The sequence below is a fragment of the Haliotis cracherodii genome, unplaced genomic scaffold (genome assembly GCF_022045235.1).
Source record: "Haliotis cracherodii isolate W230 unplaced genomic scaffold, xgHalCrac1.p SCAF_1, whole genome shotgun sequence".
NCBI classification, from domain to species: Eukaryota; Metazoa; Mollusca; class Gastropoda; order Lepetellida; family Haliotidae; genus Haliotis; species Haliotis cracherodii.
This window is the reverse complement of record NW_027266264.1, coordinates 38,502-54,245: the sequence shown is the minus strand read 5'-3', so window position 1 is coordinate 54,245 and position 15,744 is coordinate 38,502. Positions and strand designations below refer to the sequence as shown.

Sequence of the window (15,744 nt, the reverse complement as noted above, 5' to 3'; positions counted from 1 at the left end):
CTGTGTTTACTTGGGTTAACTAGTCCTCCAGCTGTGTTTACATGGGTCAGCTAGACCTCCAGCTGTGTTTACATGGGCCGGCTAGACCTCCAGCTCTGTTTAAATGGGTTAACTAGACCTCCAACTCTGTTTACATGGGTCAACTAGACCTCCAGCTGAGTTAGACCTCCAGCTGTGATTACATGGGTTAACTAGACCTTCAGCTTTGTTTTCATGGGTCAACTAGACCTCCAGCTGTGTTTACATGGGTCAACTAGACCTCCAGCTGTGTTTACATGGGTCAACTAGACCTCCAGCTGTGTTTACATGGGTCAACTAGACCTCCAGCTGTGTTTACATGGGTCAACTCAGCTCTAAGTCTGCAGCAAATGACAGTTAAACTTCCCAAATTGTATTTGATTATCCCAATTCCCGAGAATTTAAAAAAAACAAAAAACCTCGACCTACCAGACTGTCTGGCAGATAAGTTCAAGACTAACTACATATTTTGTTTAAAAATGACTTTTTGTTTATTCTTAAGTGATTGTGTGCATTATTTCAACTGAATCAAAACATGATATTTTTGGCGATTTTTCAATATTTATTTTGTCTGAATTCAGGTAGGTAACATAGATGAGTCTTCTGCCTGTCTTTTGGGTTTCAAAACTATTTCCAAAACGGACTATTTCACAGAGTGAAATTGTTGTGTCAGCATGGTGTAAATGTTGCAAGTAATGTGTTCAATCGAGAGGGATGGACTTGCAAACCTTTTTGCAAACAACTTGTGTCATCACTAAGTTTCTATTATCCATTCAAATTATTTTCACCACTATTTTACATTGTAGCCCAAACCAATCTGTTTTGGCAAAAATCAAGACTGATCATTGATGTATAATTATTCTCTAGCTGCATTTGTCACTGAAAACATCAATGACTAAGATCAATTGTATCAATCCCCAGGATAACCGAACAGCTCTTCATGAAACTGCAAGGTCAAAGGGCACCGATGATCGCAAGCTGAGTGCAATCACCGAGCAGCTTGTCGCAGCAGGAAGTGATGTCAATGCAAAGGGCAGTGACCTTGGGGAGGTATGTGACTTCCACAGACTCTAACTAAAGTGCAGGTCATAATCAAGAAGATTCTTGTTGAAAGGGTTTTCGACAGACTCTAGCTAATGTACAGGTCATAGTCAAGAAGATTCTTGTTGAAAGGGTGTTCCACAGACTCTAGCTAATGTACAGGTCATAGTCAAGAAGATTCTTGTTGAAAGGGTTTTCCACAGAATCTAGCTAATGTACAGGTCATAGTCCAGAAGATTATTGTTGAAAGGGTGTTCCACAGACTCTAGATAATGTACAGGTCATAGTCAAGAAGATTATTGTTGAAAGGTTGTTCCACAGACTCTAGCTAATGTACAGGTCATAATAATGGGATGTAGGCACACATGGATCTTGGCATGTGATGTTGGTATAATGGATGCTGATATATGGATATTGGTATATGGATCTTGGTGCAATGGGATGTTGGTATAATAGATGTTAGTATAATGGATGTTGGTGCAATAGATGTCGGTACAGTGGATGTTGGTATTATGGATGTTGGTATTATGGATGTTGGTGTAATTGGATGTTGGTGTAATGGATGTTGGTGTAATGGGATGTTGTTATTATGGATGTTGGTGTAATTGGATGTTGGCATAATGGATGTTGGTGTAATGGATGTTGGTGTAATGGATGTTGGTGTAATGGACGTTGGTGTAGTTGGATGTTGGTATTATGGATGTTGGTGTAATGGATGTTGGTATAATGGATGTTGGTGCAATGGATGTTGGTGTGATTGGATGTTGGTGTAATTGGATCTTAGTATAATGGATGTTGGTGTAGTTGGATGTTGGTATTATGGATGTTGGTGTAATTGGATGTTGGTATTATGGATGTTGGTGTAGTTGGATGTTGGTATTATGGATGTTGGTGTAATTGGATGTTGGTGTAATTGGATGTTGGTATAATGGATGTTGGTGTAATGGGATGAATAATGGATGTTCGTGCAATGGATGTCGGTACAGTGGATGTTGGTATTATGGATGTTGGTATAATGGATGTTGGTATATGGATGTTGGTGTAATTGGATATTGGTGTAATTGGATGTTTGTGTAATGGATGGTGGTGTAATGGATGGTGGTGTAATGGATGTTGGTATAAGGATCTTGGTGTAATGGATGTTGGTATAAGGATGTTGGTATATGGATTTTGGTGTAATGGATGTTGGTGTAATGGATGTTGGTATTATGGATGTTGGTGTAATTGGATGTTGGTGTATGGATGTTGGTGTTGTTTGATGTTGGTGTAATTGGATGTTGGTATTATGGATGTTGGTGTAATTGGATGTTGGTGTAATGGATGTTGGTGTAATGGATGTTGGTGTAATGGATGTTGGTGTAATTGGATGTTGGTGTAATGGATGTTGGTGTAATTGGATTTTGGGGTATGGATGTTAGTGTTGTTTGATGTTGGTGTAATTGGATGTTGGTATTATGGATGTTGGTGTAATTGGATGTTGGTGTAATGGATGTTGGTGTAATGGATGTTGGTGTAATTGGATGTTGGTGTATTGATGTTGGTGTAATTGGATGTTGGTATATGGATGTTGGTGTAATTGGATGTTGTTATATGGATGTTGGTGTAATGGATGTTGGTGTAATGGATGTGTGTGTAATGGATGTTGGTGTAATGGATGTTGGTGTAATTGGATGTTGGTGTAATGGATGTTGGTGTAATTGGATGTTGGTATATGGATGTTGGTGTAATGGTTGTTGGTGTAATTGGATGTTGGTGTGATTTTCGTGAAATTGGATGTTGGTGTAATGGATGTTGGTATAATGGATGTTGGTGTAATTGGATGTTGGTGTAGTGGATGTTTGTGTAATGGATGTTTGTGTAATGGATGTTAGTGTAATTGGATGTTGGTGTAATGGATGTTGGTGTAATTGGATGTTGGTGTAGTGGATGTTTGTGTAATGGATGTTTGTGTAATGGATGTTAGTGTAATTGGATGTTGGTGTAATGGATGTTGGTGTAATGGATGTTAGTGTAATTGGATGTTGGTGTAGTGGATGTTGGTGTAATTGGATGTTTGTGTAGTGGATGTTTGTGTAATGGATGTTTGTGTAATGGATGTTAGTGTAATTGGATGTTGGTGTAATGGATGTTGGTGTAATGGATGTTAGTGTAATTGGATGTTGGTGTAGTGGATGTTGGTGTAATGGATGTTGGTGTAATGGATGCTGGTATAAAGATGTTGGTATTATGGATGTTGGTGTAGTGGATGTTGGTGTAATGGATGTTGGTGTAATGGATGTTGGTGTAATGGATGTTGGTGTAATGGGTGTTGGTGTAATGGATGTTGGTGTAATGGGTGTTGGTGTAATGGATGTTGGTGTAATGGATGTTGGTGTAATGGGTGTTGGTGTAATGAGTGTTGGTGTAATGGGTGTTGGTGTAATTGGATGTTGGTGTAATGGGTGTTGGTGTAATGGGTGTTGGTGTAATGGGTGTTGGTGTAATGGGATGTTGGTGTAATGGGTGTTGGTGTAATGGGTGTTGGTGTAATGGGTGTTGGTGTAATGGGTGTTGGTGTAATAGATGTTGGTGTAATTGGATGTTGGTGTATGGATGTTGGTGTAATTGGATGTTGGTATAAGGATGTTGGTTTTATGGATGTTGGTATTATGGATGTTGGTGTAATTGGATGTTGGTGTAATGGATGTTGGTGTAATAGATGTTGGTGTAATTGGATGTTGGTGTATGGATGTTGGTGTAATTGGATGTTGGTGTAATTGGATGTTGGTGTAATGGGTGTTGGTGTAATGGGTGTTGGAGTAATGGGTGTTGGTGTATTTGGATGTTGGTGTAATGGATGTTGGTGTAATTGGATGTTGGTATTATGGATGTTGGAGTACTTGGATGTTGGTGTAATTTGATGTTGGTGTAATGGATGTTGGTGTAATGGATGTTGGTGTAATGGGTGTTGGTGTAATGGATGTTGGTGTAATGGATGTTGGTGTAATGGGTGTTGGTGTAATGGATGTTGGTGTAATGGATGTTGGTGTAATGGGTGTTGGTGTAATGGATGTTGGTGTAATGGGTGTTGGTGTAATGGATGTTGGTGTAATTGGATATTGGTGTAATGGATGTTGGTGTAATAGGATGTTGGTGTAATGGGATATGGATATAATAGGATGTTGGTGTAATTGGATATGGATATAATAGGATGTTGGTGTAATTGGATATGGATATAATTGGATGTTGGTGTAATTGGATGTTGGTGTACTGGGGACAAAAGCTTGTTATTGTCAATTTTTTGTGTATTGTCAGTTTTTCAGGTTTGAATCATTCTCAAAACTCTTGTACTCTAAATTGAGCTATTCAAGCTTACGTGACATTTCATGTCATTATGTTGAGTGTCTTCCTGCAGGTTGACTTCACATCCCTGATGTTTGCTTCCTACCATGGACACCCTGAAGTGGCCACAGTGCTCATAGAGGCAGGGTGTCACCTCAACGACTGTGGCTCAGTGAGTACTAGAGACAGTTCCACCACCAAATCAGCCTACACTACACTGCTCAGACCTACATAACATTAGAGTGGACCACCCTATCTCACCACACTACACAGAGCTACATTACATTAGAGAGGACCACCCTATCTCACCACACTACACAGAGCTACATTACATTAGAGAGGACCACCCTATCACACCACACTACACAGAGCTACATTACATTAGAGAGGATCCCCCAATCACTCCACACTACACAGAGCTATGTTACATTAGAGAGGATCCCCCAATCACTACACACTACACAGACTACATTACATTAGAGAGGACCACCCTATCACTGTTACAACTTGTACTGTGTATGAAGGACGCTGTATGCCACTGTTATAACTTGTACTGTGTATTAAGGACACTGTTACAACTTGTACTGTGTATGAAGGACACTCTTCTAACTTGTACTACACATGAAGGATGCTGTATGCCACTGTTATAACTTGTTCTGTGTATGAAGGACACTGTTACAACTTGTACTGTGTATGAAGGACACTGTTACAACTTGTTCTGTGTATGAAGGACACTGTTACAACTTGTACTGTGTATGAAGGTTGTTATAACTTGTACTGTGTATGAAGGACACTGTATGGCACTGTTATAACTTGTATTGTGTATGAAGGACACCATTATAACTTGTACTGTGTATGAAGGACACTGTTATAAGTTTTACTGTGTATAAAGGATGGTGTATGGCACTGGTATAACTTGTACTGTGTATTAGGACACTGTTACAACTTGTACTGTGTATGAAGGACACTGTTACAACTTGAACTGTGTATGAAGGTTGTTATAACTTGTACTTTGTATGAAGGACACTGTATGCCACTGTTATAACTTGTTCTGTGTATGAAGGACACTGTATGGCACTGTTATAACTTGTATTGTGTATGAAGGACACCATTATAACTTGTACTGTGTATGGAGGACACTGTATGGCACTGTTATAACTTGTATTGTGTATGAAGGACACTGTTACAACTTGTTCTGTGTATGAAGGACACTGTTACAACTTGTACTGTGTATGAAGGTTGTTATAACTTGTACTGTGTATGAAGGACACTGTATGGCACTGTTATAACTTGTATTGTGTATGAAGGACACCATTATAACTTGTACTGTGTATGAAGGACACTGTATGGCACTGTTATAACTTGTATTGTGTATGAAGAACACCATTATAACTTGTACTGTGTATGAAGGACACTGTTATAAGTTTTACTGTGTATAAAGGATGGTGTATGGCACTGGTATAACTTGTACTGTGTATTAAGGACACTGTTACAACTTGTACTGTGTATGAAGGACACTGTTACAACTTGAACTGTGTATGAAGGTTGTTATAACTTGTACTTTGTATGAAGGACATTGTATGCCACTGTTATAACATGTTCTGTGTATGAAGGACACTGTATGGCACTGTTATAACTTGTATTGTGTATGAAGGACACCATTATAACTTGTACTGTGTATGAAGGACACTGTTATAAGTTGTACTGTGTATAAAGGATGGTGTATGGCATTGTTATAACTTGTACTGTGTTTTGAGAACACTGTCATAACTTGTACTGTGTATGAAGGACACTGTTAGAATCTGTACTGTGTATGAAGGACGCTGTATGGCATTGTTATAACTTGTACTGTGTATGAAGGACACTGTATGCCACTGTTATAACTTGTCCTGTGTATGGACACTGTATGGCATTGTTATAAGTTGTACTGTGTATGAAGGACACTGTATGCCACTGTTATAACTTGTCCTGTGTATGGACACTGTATGCCACTGTTATAACTTGTTCTGTGTATGGACACTGTATGCCACTGTTATAACTTGTACTGTGTATGAAGGACACTGTATGCCACTGTTATAACTTGTCCTGTGTATGAAGGACACTGTATGCCACTGTTATAACTTGTCCTGTGTATGGACACTGTATGCCACTGTTATAACTTGTCCTGTGTATGGACACTGTATGCCACTGTTATAACTTGTACTGTGTATGAAGGACACTGTATGCCACTGTTATAACTTGTACTGTGTATGAAGGACACTGTATGCCACTGTTATAACTTGTACTGTGTATGAAGGACACTGTATGCCACTGTTATAACTTGTTCTGTGTATGGACACTGTATGCCACTGTTATAACTTGTCCTGTGTAAGGACACTGTATGCCACTGTTATAACTTGTACTGTGTATGAAGGACACTGTATGCCACTGTTATAACTTGTACTGTGTATGAAGGTTGTTATAACTTGTACTGTGTATGAAGGATACTGTATGCCACTGTTATAACTTGTACTGTGTATGAAGGACACTGTATGCCACTGTTATAACTTGTACTGTGTATGAAGGTTGTTATAACTTGTACTGTGTATGAAGGACACTGTATGCCACTGTTATAACTTGTTCTGTGTATGGACACTGTATGCCACTGTTATAACTTGTCCTGTGTAAGGACACTGTATGCCACTGTTATAACTTGTACTGTGTATGAAGGACACTGTATGCCACTGTTATAACTTGTCCTGTGTATGGACACTGTATGCCACTGTTATAACTTGTACTATGTATGAAGGATACTGTATGCCACTGTTATCACTTGTGCTGTGTACGAAGGACACTGTATGACACTGTTGTGACTTTTACTTCAGAACTGGTGGACGTCACTGCACTGGGCAGCTGACCGTGGTCAGGAGGAACTGGTGTACATCCTACTTGAGGCAGGGGCTGACCCAACGAAGAAAGGAACTGTAAGTACCAGTACTGACCCAACAAAGAAAGGAACGGTAAGTACCAGCACTGACCCAACAAAGAAAGGAACCATAAGTACCAGTAATGACCCCATGAAGAAAGGAGCTGTAAGTACCAGTACTGACCCATTGAAAAAAGGAGCTGTGAGTACCAGTACTGACCCATTGAAGAAAAGAGCTGTAAGTACCAGTACTGACCCACTGAAGAAAGGAGCTGTAAGTACCAGTACTGACGCATTGAAGAAAGGAGCTGTAAGTACCAGTACTGACCCATTGAAGAAAGGAGCTGTAAGTACCAGTACTGACCCATCGAAGAAAGGAGCTGTAAGTACCAGTACTGACCCACTGAAGAAAGGAGCTGTAAGTACCAGTACTGACCCCATGACTCAATTTAAATTGAAAAGGAGCCCCAGTGAGATGGGGATGCTGTTGATAATCGTATCCTGCTTCATACACAAGGGCAGATCCAGCATTTTTAAAAGGGAAGGGTAAAAAATATCAAAATCCTCTCTCAGATAATGTTTTACTGCCTACAACGTACTACCACTGGATCCACTGGACCCTCTAATCTGGAACCACCTATGCAGTGGCAACACATTCCAATACATTTCACGTTATTAAATTTTACATAAATTAAGTCACACTTAGTTTTAGTGCTGTACTTTGGTTTTGCTTCACAGCGGGGAGAACTTGCCGCAGATCGTGCCAAGACTGAGGACATGAAGGAAGTCCTGCGCAATGCTGCCACCATGTACAAGGAACTGAAGGCTCTCGAAAAACAGGTGAGGAATTTCAGACACACCAAGATCACTGCCTTGCTAAAATACACATTAGACCTTTCTCTTCCTACAATACACACTGGACTTTTTTTCTTCCTACAATATTGCTGGAATATTGCTAAAAACGGTGTAAAACCATACTCACTCACTCACTCTCTTCCTGCAATCCACATGAGACCTTTCTCTTCCGAAAGTACACACTAAGATCTTCCTCTTCCTACAATATACAATGATATCTTCCTCTTCCTACAATACACAATGATATCTTCCTCTCCCTACAATACACAATGATATCTTCCTCTTCCTACAATACACAATGATATCTTCCTCTTCCTACCAACACTACCTTTCTCTTCCTACACTACACAATAGGGGCGGTTGGGTAGCCTAGTGGTTAAAGTGTTCGCTTGTCATGACGAACACCCGGGTTCAATTCCGACATGGGTACAATGTGTGAAGCCCATTTATGGTGTCCCCCGCCGTGATATTGCTGGAATATTGCTAAAAGCAGCGTAAAACCATACTCACTCACTACACGACACAATAATATCACACACTAGACCTTTATCTTCCTACAGTACACACTAAACCTTTCTCATCCTACAATAGATCTTTCTCTTCCTACTATGCAAACTAGACCTTTCTCTTCCTACAATACACACTAGACCTTTCTATTACTATAATACACACTTTCTCTTCCTACAATGCTTACTAGAACTTTCTCTACAATACACAATACACTGTTCACTTCCTACAATACACACTACACCGTTCTCTTCCTACAATACACATTCAAACCTTTCTCTTCCTACACTACACACTAGACCTTTCTCTTCCTACACTACACACTACATCGTTCTCTTCCTACAATACACACTAGACCTTTCTCTTCCTACAATACTCACAAGATCTTTCTCTTCCTACAATACACACTATACCGTTCACTTCCTACAATACACACTACACCATTCTCTTCCTACAATACACACTAGACCGTTCTCTTCCTACACTACACACTACACCGTTCTCTTCCTACAATACACACTACACCGTTCTCTTCCTACAATACACACTAGACCTTTCTCTTCCTACACTACACACTACACCGTTCTCTTCCTACAATACACACTAGACCTTTCTCTTCCTACACTACACACTACACCGTTCTCTTCCTACAATACACACTAGACCTTTCTCTTCCTACAATACACACTACACCGTTCTCTTCCTACAATACACACTAGACCTTTCTCTTCCTACACTACACACTACACCGTTCTCTTCCTACAATACACACTAGACCTTTCTCTTCCTACAATAAACACACAAGATCTTTCTCTTCCTACAATACACACTATACCGTTCACTTCCTACAATACACACTACACCGTTCTCTTCCTACAATACACACTCAAATCTTTATCTTCCTACAATACACACTTAGATCTCTTTTTTGCTACAAAGTACACTTACTTACATTTTATGAGACATATTATATTTTCGCTGTGTACATATACCTGCTTCCCTCATTCTTTCCAGAACATGACTGATTCATCAGTTCGCCTTTCACGAGCAAGTTGTTGCAGTACAACCAGCCTGAACCACTCACCCAGCAAGTCTGGGCCTCATGGTCTCGTTGAAGGGGGCCAGCTGTCACCACCAATGAGTCCTTCAAAGCAAAGTGACCTTGCTTCTCTGATTGAGAAGATCAATCAGACGACAGTGAAGCTGCAACAAATGGCAAGGCATGATAGGTGCAGGGAGGCTGGCCACAGTAACACTCAAGATGTGTCAATATCAGACACTGACCACAATAACACTCAAGATGTGTCAAGATCAGACACTGACCACAATAACACTCAAGATGTGTCAAGATCAGACACTGGCCACAATAACACTCAAGATGTGTCAAGATCAGACACTAGTGACAGTAACAATCAAGATGCCTCAAGATCAGGCACTGGCAACAGTAACACTAAAGAGGTCTCAAGATCAGAGACTTGTGACAGTAACACTCAAGAGGTCTCAAGATCAGACACTGGTGATCATAGAGGAGATTTGGAGGACATCAACAAAGATGCACACATCTCCATCGGAGAGTTGGAGAAGGATGTTACTCAACAAAACATGTACCTTCATATTGTGCCACAGTGTGAGAGACACAGTGATACTCATAAAACATGTGACAAATCTGATTTGGCTCACACGGACCAGCAAGACATGCCCAAGGTTGAGACGACTATATGATACCCCACAGCCCCGTACTGCATGGTGCATTGTATAGACTAAACCTTCCATCAGGTGATTACTCGCTACATACATATTTTTAAGCTGACATAATTCAACACATGTTTTATGTGTAAGTGAGTAGATATTGCTTAACTACACATTACCAATCTTGCAGCTATAATCCTATCACGTATTCCTACTTTTGCATTATGTTCAGTTTGTTTGAAGATTGTGAATAATATTGTACATGCCAATGAATACGTTATATTTTGAGTAAACACTTCCACTTGTAATCATGGCTACATTAGAAGGCATGTAGATTTTGCATGGTATATATTGATATGAATCTGCTTGACACATCCTTCAAACTTTCTTTTTTTTTGTCATCTTTTATTAGAAATTATACTTATGGTGCCAATAAAACTGTGTTTCTTCTTTTTTGTAGTTAGACCTCCAATGTTTACATGTCATAGTCTGTCTAAATTTTATTGCCCTTAATTTTGATGACTTTTAGATAGGTTTACGATGTCATTGTACAACTTGCTCATAGGTTAAGGTTGTGGGGTTCTGGTGGCTATCCCTGGGTTAAGGTTGTGAGGCTCTGGCGGTTATCCCTGGGTTAGGGTTGTGGGGCTCTGGCGGTTATCCCTGGGTTAGGGTTGTGGGGCTGTGGTGGTTATCCCTGGGTTAGGGTTGTGAGGTTCTGGTGGCTATCCCTGGGTTAAGGTTGTGAGGCTCTGGCGGTTATCCCTGGGTTAAGGTTGTGGGGCTCTGGCGGTTATCCCTGGGTTAGGGTTGTGGGGCTGTGGTGGTTATCCCTGGGTTAGGGTTGTGAGGTTCTGGTGGCTATCCCTGGGTTAGAGTTGTGAGGTTATGGTGGCTATCCCTTGGTTAGGGTTCTGAAGCTTTTCCAGCTATCCCTGGGATAGGGTTGTGGAGCTTGCAGCTTTCCCTGGGTTAGGGTTGTGAGGCTGTGGTGGTTATCCCTGGGTTAGGGTTGTGAGGTTCTGGTGGCTATCCCTGGGTTAGGGTTGTGAAGCTTTTGCAGCTATCCCTGGGATAGGGTTGTGGAGCTTGCAGCTTTCCCTGGGTTAGGGTTGTGGGGCTGTGGTGGTTATCCCTGGGTTAGGGTTGTGGAGCTTGCAGCTGTCCCTGGGTTAGGGCTGTGGGGCTCTAGCGATTATCTCTGGGTTAAGGTTGTGGGGCTCTGGGGGTTATCCCTGGTTTAGGGTTATGGGGTTCTGGCAGCTATCCCTGGGTTAGGGTTGTGGGGCTCTAGCGGTTATCCCTGGGTTAGGGTTGTGGGGCTCTGGTGGCTATCCCTGGGTTAGGGTTGTGGGGCTCTGGTGGCTATCCCTGGGTTAAGGTTGTGTGGCTCTGGCCGTTATTCCTGGGTTAGGGTTGTGGGGCTCTGGCAGCTATCCCTGGGTTAAGGTTGTGGGGCTCTGGCAGCTATCCCTGGGTTAAGATTGTGGGGCTCTGGCAGTTATCCCTGGGTTAGGGTAGTGGGGCTCTGGTGGCTATCCCTGGGTTAGGTTTGTGGGGCTCTGGTGGCTATCCCTGGGTTAGGGCTGTGGGGCTCTGGTGGCTATCCCTGTTTTTTGTGGGGCTCTGTGCAATACATTAATATGTGGATGTCACAAACTACTCAACATGTCACACACTACCCAGCGTCCAACAAATGTCACACACTACCAAGTAGATATCACACACACTACCCATTGTGTACACAAGCCCCAGCAGATGTCACACATCACCGAAGCGTATGTCACACACTACCCAGATTCACACACAACCCAGTAGATGTCACACTCTACCCAGCAGATGTCACACAATTCCCAGTAGATGTCACACACCATCAAAGCGGATGTCACACACTACCCAGATTCACACACTACACAGTAGATGTCACACTACCCAGCAGATGTCACACGCTACCCAGCAGATGTCACACACCACCGAAGCGTATGTCACACGCTACCCAGCAGATGTCACACACCACCGAAGCGTATGTCACACACTACCCAGATTCACACACTACCCAGTAGATGTCACATTCTACCCACCAGATGCCACACACTACCCACTAGATGAAAAAACACTACCCAGTAGATGTCGCAAACTACCCTGTAGATGTCACACGCTACCCAATAGATGTCAAAAACACCACCCAGCAGATGTCACACACCACCCAAGCGGATGTCACACACTACCCAGATTCACACACAACCCAGTAGATGTCACATTCTACCCACCAGATGCCACACACTACCCACTAGATGAAAAAACACTACCCAGTAGATGTCGCAAACTACCCTGTAGATGTCACACGCTACCCAATAGATGTCTAAAACACTACCCAGTAGATGTCACACACCACCGAAGCGTATGTCACACACTACCCAGATTCACACACTACCCAGTAGATGTCACATTCTACCCACCAGATGCCACACACTACCCACTAGATGAAAAAACACTACCCAGTAGATGTCGCAAACTACCCTGTAGATGTCACACGCTACCCAATAGATGTCAAAAACACCACCCAGCAGATGTCACACACCACCGAAGCGGATGTCACACACTACCCAGATTCACACACAACCCAGTAGATGTCACACTACCCAGCGGATGTCACACACTACCCAGCAGATGTCACACACTACCCAGTAGATGCCACACACTACCCACCAGATGTCAAAAACACTACCCAGTAGATGTTGCAAACTACCCTGTAGATGTCACACACTACCCAATAGATGTCACATACTACCCAGCGGATGTCACACACTACCCAATAGATGTCACATACTACCCACCAGATGTCAAAAACACTACCCAGTAGATGTCGCAAACTACCCAGCGGATGTCACACACTACCCACCAGATGCCACACACTACCCACCAGATGTCAAAAACACTACCCAGTAGATGTCGCAAACTACCCTGTAGATGTCACACACTACCCAATAGATGTCACATACTACCCAGCGGATGTCACACACTACCCAATAGATGTCACATACTACCCACCAGATGTCAAAAACACTACCCAGTAGATGTCGCAAACTACCCAGCGGATGTCACACACTACCCAGTAGATGTCACACACAACCCAGTAGATGTTGCAAACTACCCAGTTGATGTCACACACTACCCATTAGATGTCACACTACCCAGCGGATGTCACACACTACCCAGATTCACGCACTAACCAGTAGATGTCATACTTCCCACCAGATGTCACACACTACCCAAGACATGTCGCACTCTTCCCGCACCAGATGCGCATGTCGCACCAGATGTCACATACTACCAAGCAGATGTCACACACTAGCCACCAGATGTCACATACTACCCAGCAGATGTCACACACTACCCAGTAGATGTTGCACTCTTCCCAGTAGATGTCACACACTACCCACAAGATGTCAGACACCAAACCAGATTCACACACCACCCAGTAGATGTCGCACACTACCGAGTAGATGTCTCACACTACCCACCAGATGTCGCACACTACCCAGTAGATGTCGCACACTACCCAGTAGATGTCGCACACTTCCCAGCAGATGTCGCACACTTCCCAGCAGATGTCACACACTACCCAGTAGATGTCAGACACCACCCAGCGGATGTCACACACTACCCAGATTCACATACTACCCAGTAGATGTCGCACATTTCCCAGTAGATGTCACACACTATCCACCACATGTCACTCACTACCAGTGGTCCAGTGGTAGAGCGTCCGCCCGGAGAGCGGAAGGTGCGGGGTTCGATCCCTGGCCATGTAATACCAAAAGACGTTTATAGATGGTTTTGTTGTTACCCTGTCTGGCGCTCAGCTTTAAGGGGCTAAAACAAGGACTGGTCGGCTCGGAGTCAGTATACTGTGTTTGAGTGGGTTATTCTTGTTAAACTGCGGCATGGTATCTCAGTGAGTTAGCACTATAAATCGGCAACAGTCTGGACTAGTACAAGCCGCCACTCCACTACCCTCTACTACCCGACTATGTCCCGACTATGTACCTCCACTACCCGACTATGTACCTCGACCACCCGACTATGTCCCTCCACTACCCTCTACTACCCGACTTTGTACCTCCAATACCCTCTAGTACCCGACTATGTACCTCCACCACCCGACTATGTACCTCCACTACCCTCTACTACCCGACTTTGTACCTCCACTACCCTCTACGACCCGACTATGTACCTCCACTATCCGACTATGTACCTCCACTTGCCTCTACTACCAGACTATGCACCTCCACTACCCTACTATGTTCCTCCACGTCCTGACTATGTACCTCCACTACCCTACTATGTTCCTCCACTACCCGACTATGTACCTCCACTCTCCGACTATGTTCCTCCGCTACTCGACTTTGTGCCTCCACTACCCGACTTTGCCCTGACTATGTACCTCCACTCTCCGACTATGTACCTCCACCACCCGACAATGTCCCTCCACTACCCTCTATTTCTCGTCCTCCATTCCGACTATGTTACACAACTACCCTCTTCTATCCTACTATGTACCTCCACTGCTCTCTACTACCCAACTATGTCCCGACATGTACCTCCACTCTTCGTCTCTCTGCGTCCCGACTATGTTCCTCAACTACTCGACTATGTCCCGACTATGTACCTCCACAATCCGACTATGTATCTGCACTACAATCTACTACCCGACTTCGTCCCTCCACTACCCGACTATGTACCTCCACTAGCCTCTACTACCCGACTATATACCTCCACTACCCTCTACTACCCGACTATGTACCTACACTCTCCGACTTTGTCCCTCCACTACCCGACTATGTACCTCTACTACCCGACTATGTACCTACACTTCCCGACTATGTACATCCACTCTCCGACTTTGTACCTGCACTACCCTCTACTACCCTACTTTATACCTCCACTACCCTCTACTACCCTACTATATACTTCTACTACCCGACTATGTACCTCGACTACTCTCTACTGCCCGACTATGTAACTCCACTTTCCGACTATGTACCTGCACTACCCTATACTACCCGAATATGTACCCCCACTATCCTCTACTACCCAACTATGTACCTCCACCACCCGACTTTGTCCCTCCACTACCCGACTTTGTACCTCCATTACCCTCTACTACCCGACTATGTACCTCTACTACCCTCTACTTCCCGACTATGTACCTCCACTCTCCGACTATGTACCTCCACTACCCTCTACTTCCCGACTATGTACCTCCACTCTCCGACTATGTACCTGCACTACCCTCTACTACCCAACTATGTCTCTCAACTACCCTCTACTACCCGGCTATATACCTCCACTACTCTCTACCCGACTATGTATCTCCACTCCCCGACTATGTACCTGCACTACCC

General features: G+C 43.2%; 1 protein-coding gene across 3 annotated transcripts in view; it reads left to right on the top strand.

Annotated features, from left to right (window-relative positions):
- Positions 1-10,760, top strand: part of LOC139458475 (serine/threonine-protein phosphatase 6 regulatory ankyrin repeat subunit C-like) — a 37,963-nt gene extending 27,203 nt beyond the window's left edge. For 2 of the 3 annotated variants that reach the window (XM_071239927.1, XM_071239916.1), the window contains 5 exons: positions 940-1,068; positions 4,454-4,552; positions 7,245-7,343; positions 8,024-8,125; positions 9,662-10,760. In XM_071239927.1, coding sequence (XP_071096028.1) covers positions 940-1,068; positions 4,454-4,552; positions 7,245-7,343; positions 8,024-8,125; positions 9,662-10,369 — 1,137 coding nt within the window. In that variant the 3' untranslated portion in view covers positions 10,370-10,760. The remainder of the gene's footprint in view (positions 1-939; positions 1,069-4,453; positions 4,553-7,244; positions 7,344-8,023; positions 8,126-9,661) is intronic. The other variant, XM_071239922.1, reaches the window with a different exon arrangement.
- The last annotated feature ends 4,984 nt before the right edge of the window (positions 10,761-15,744 follow it).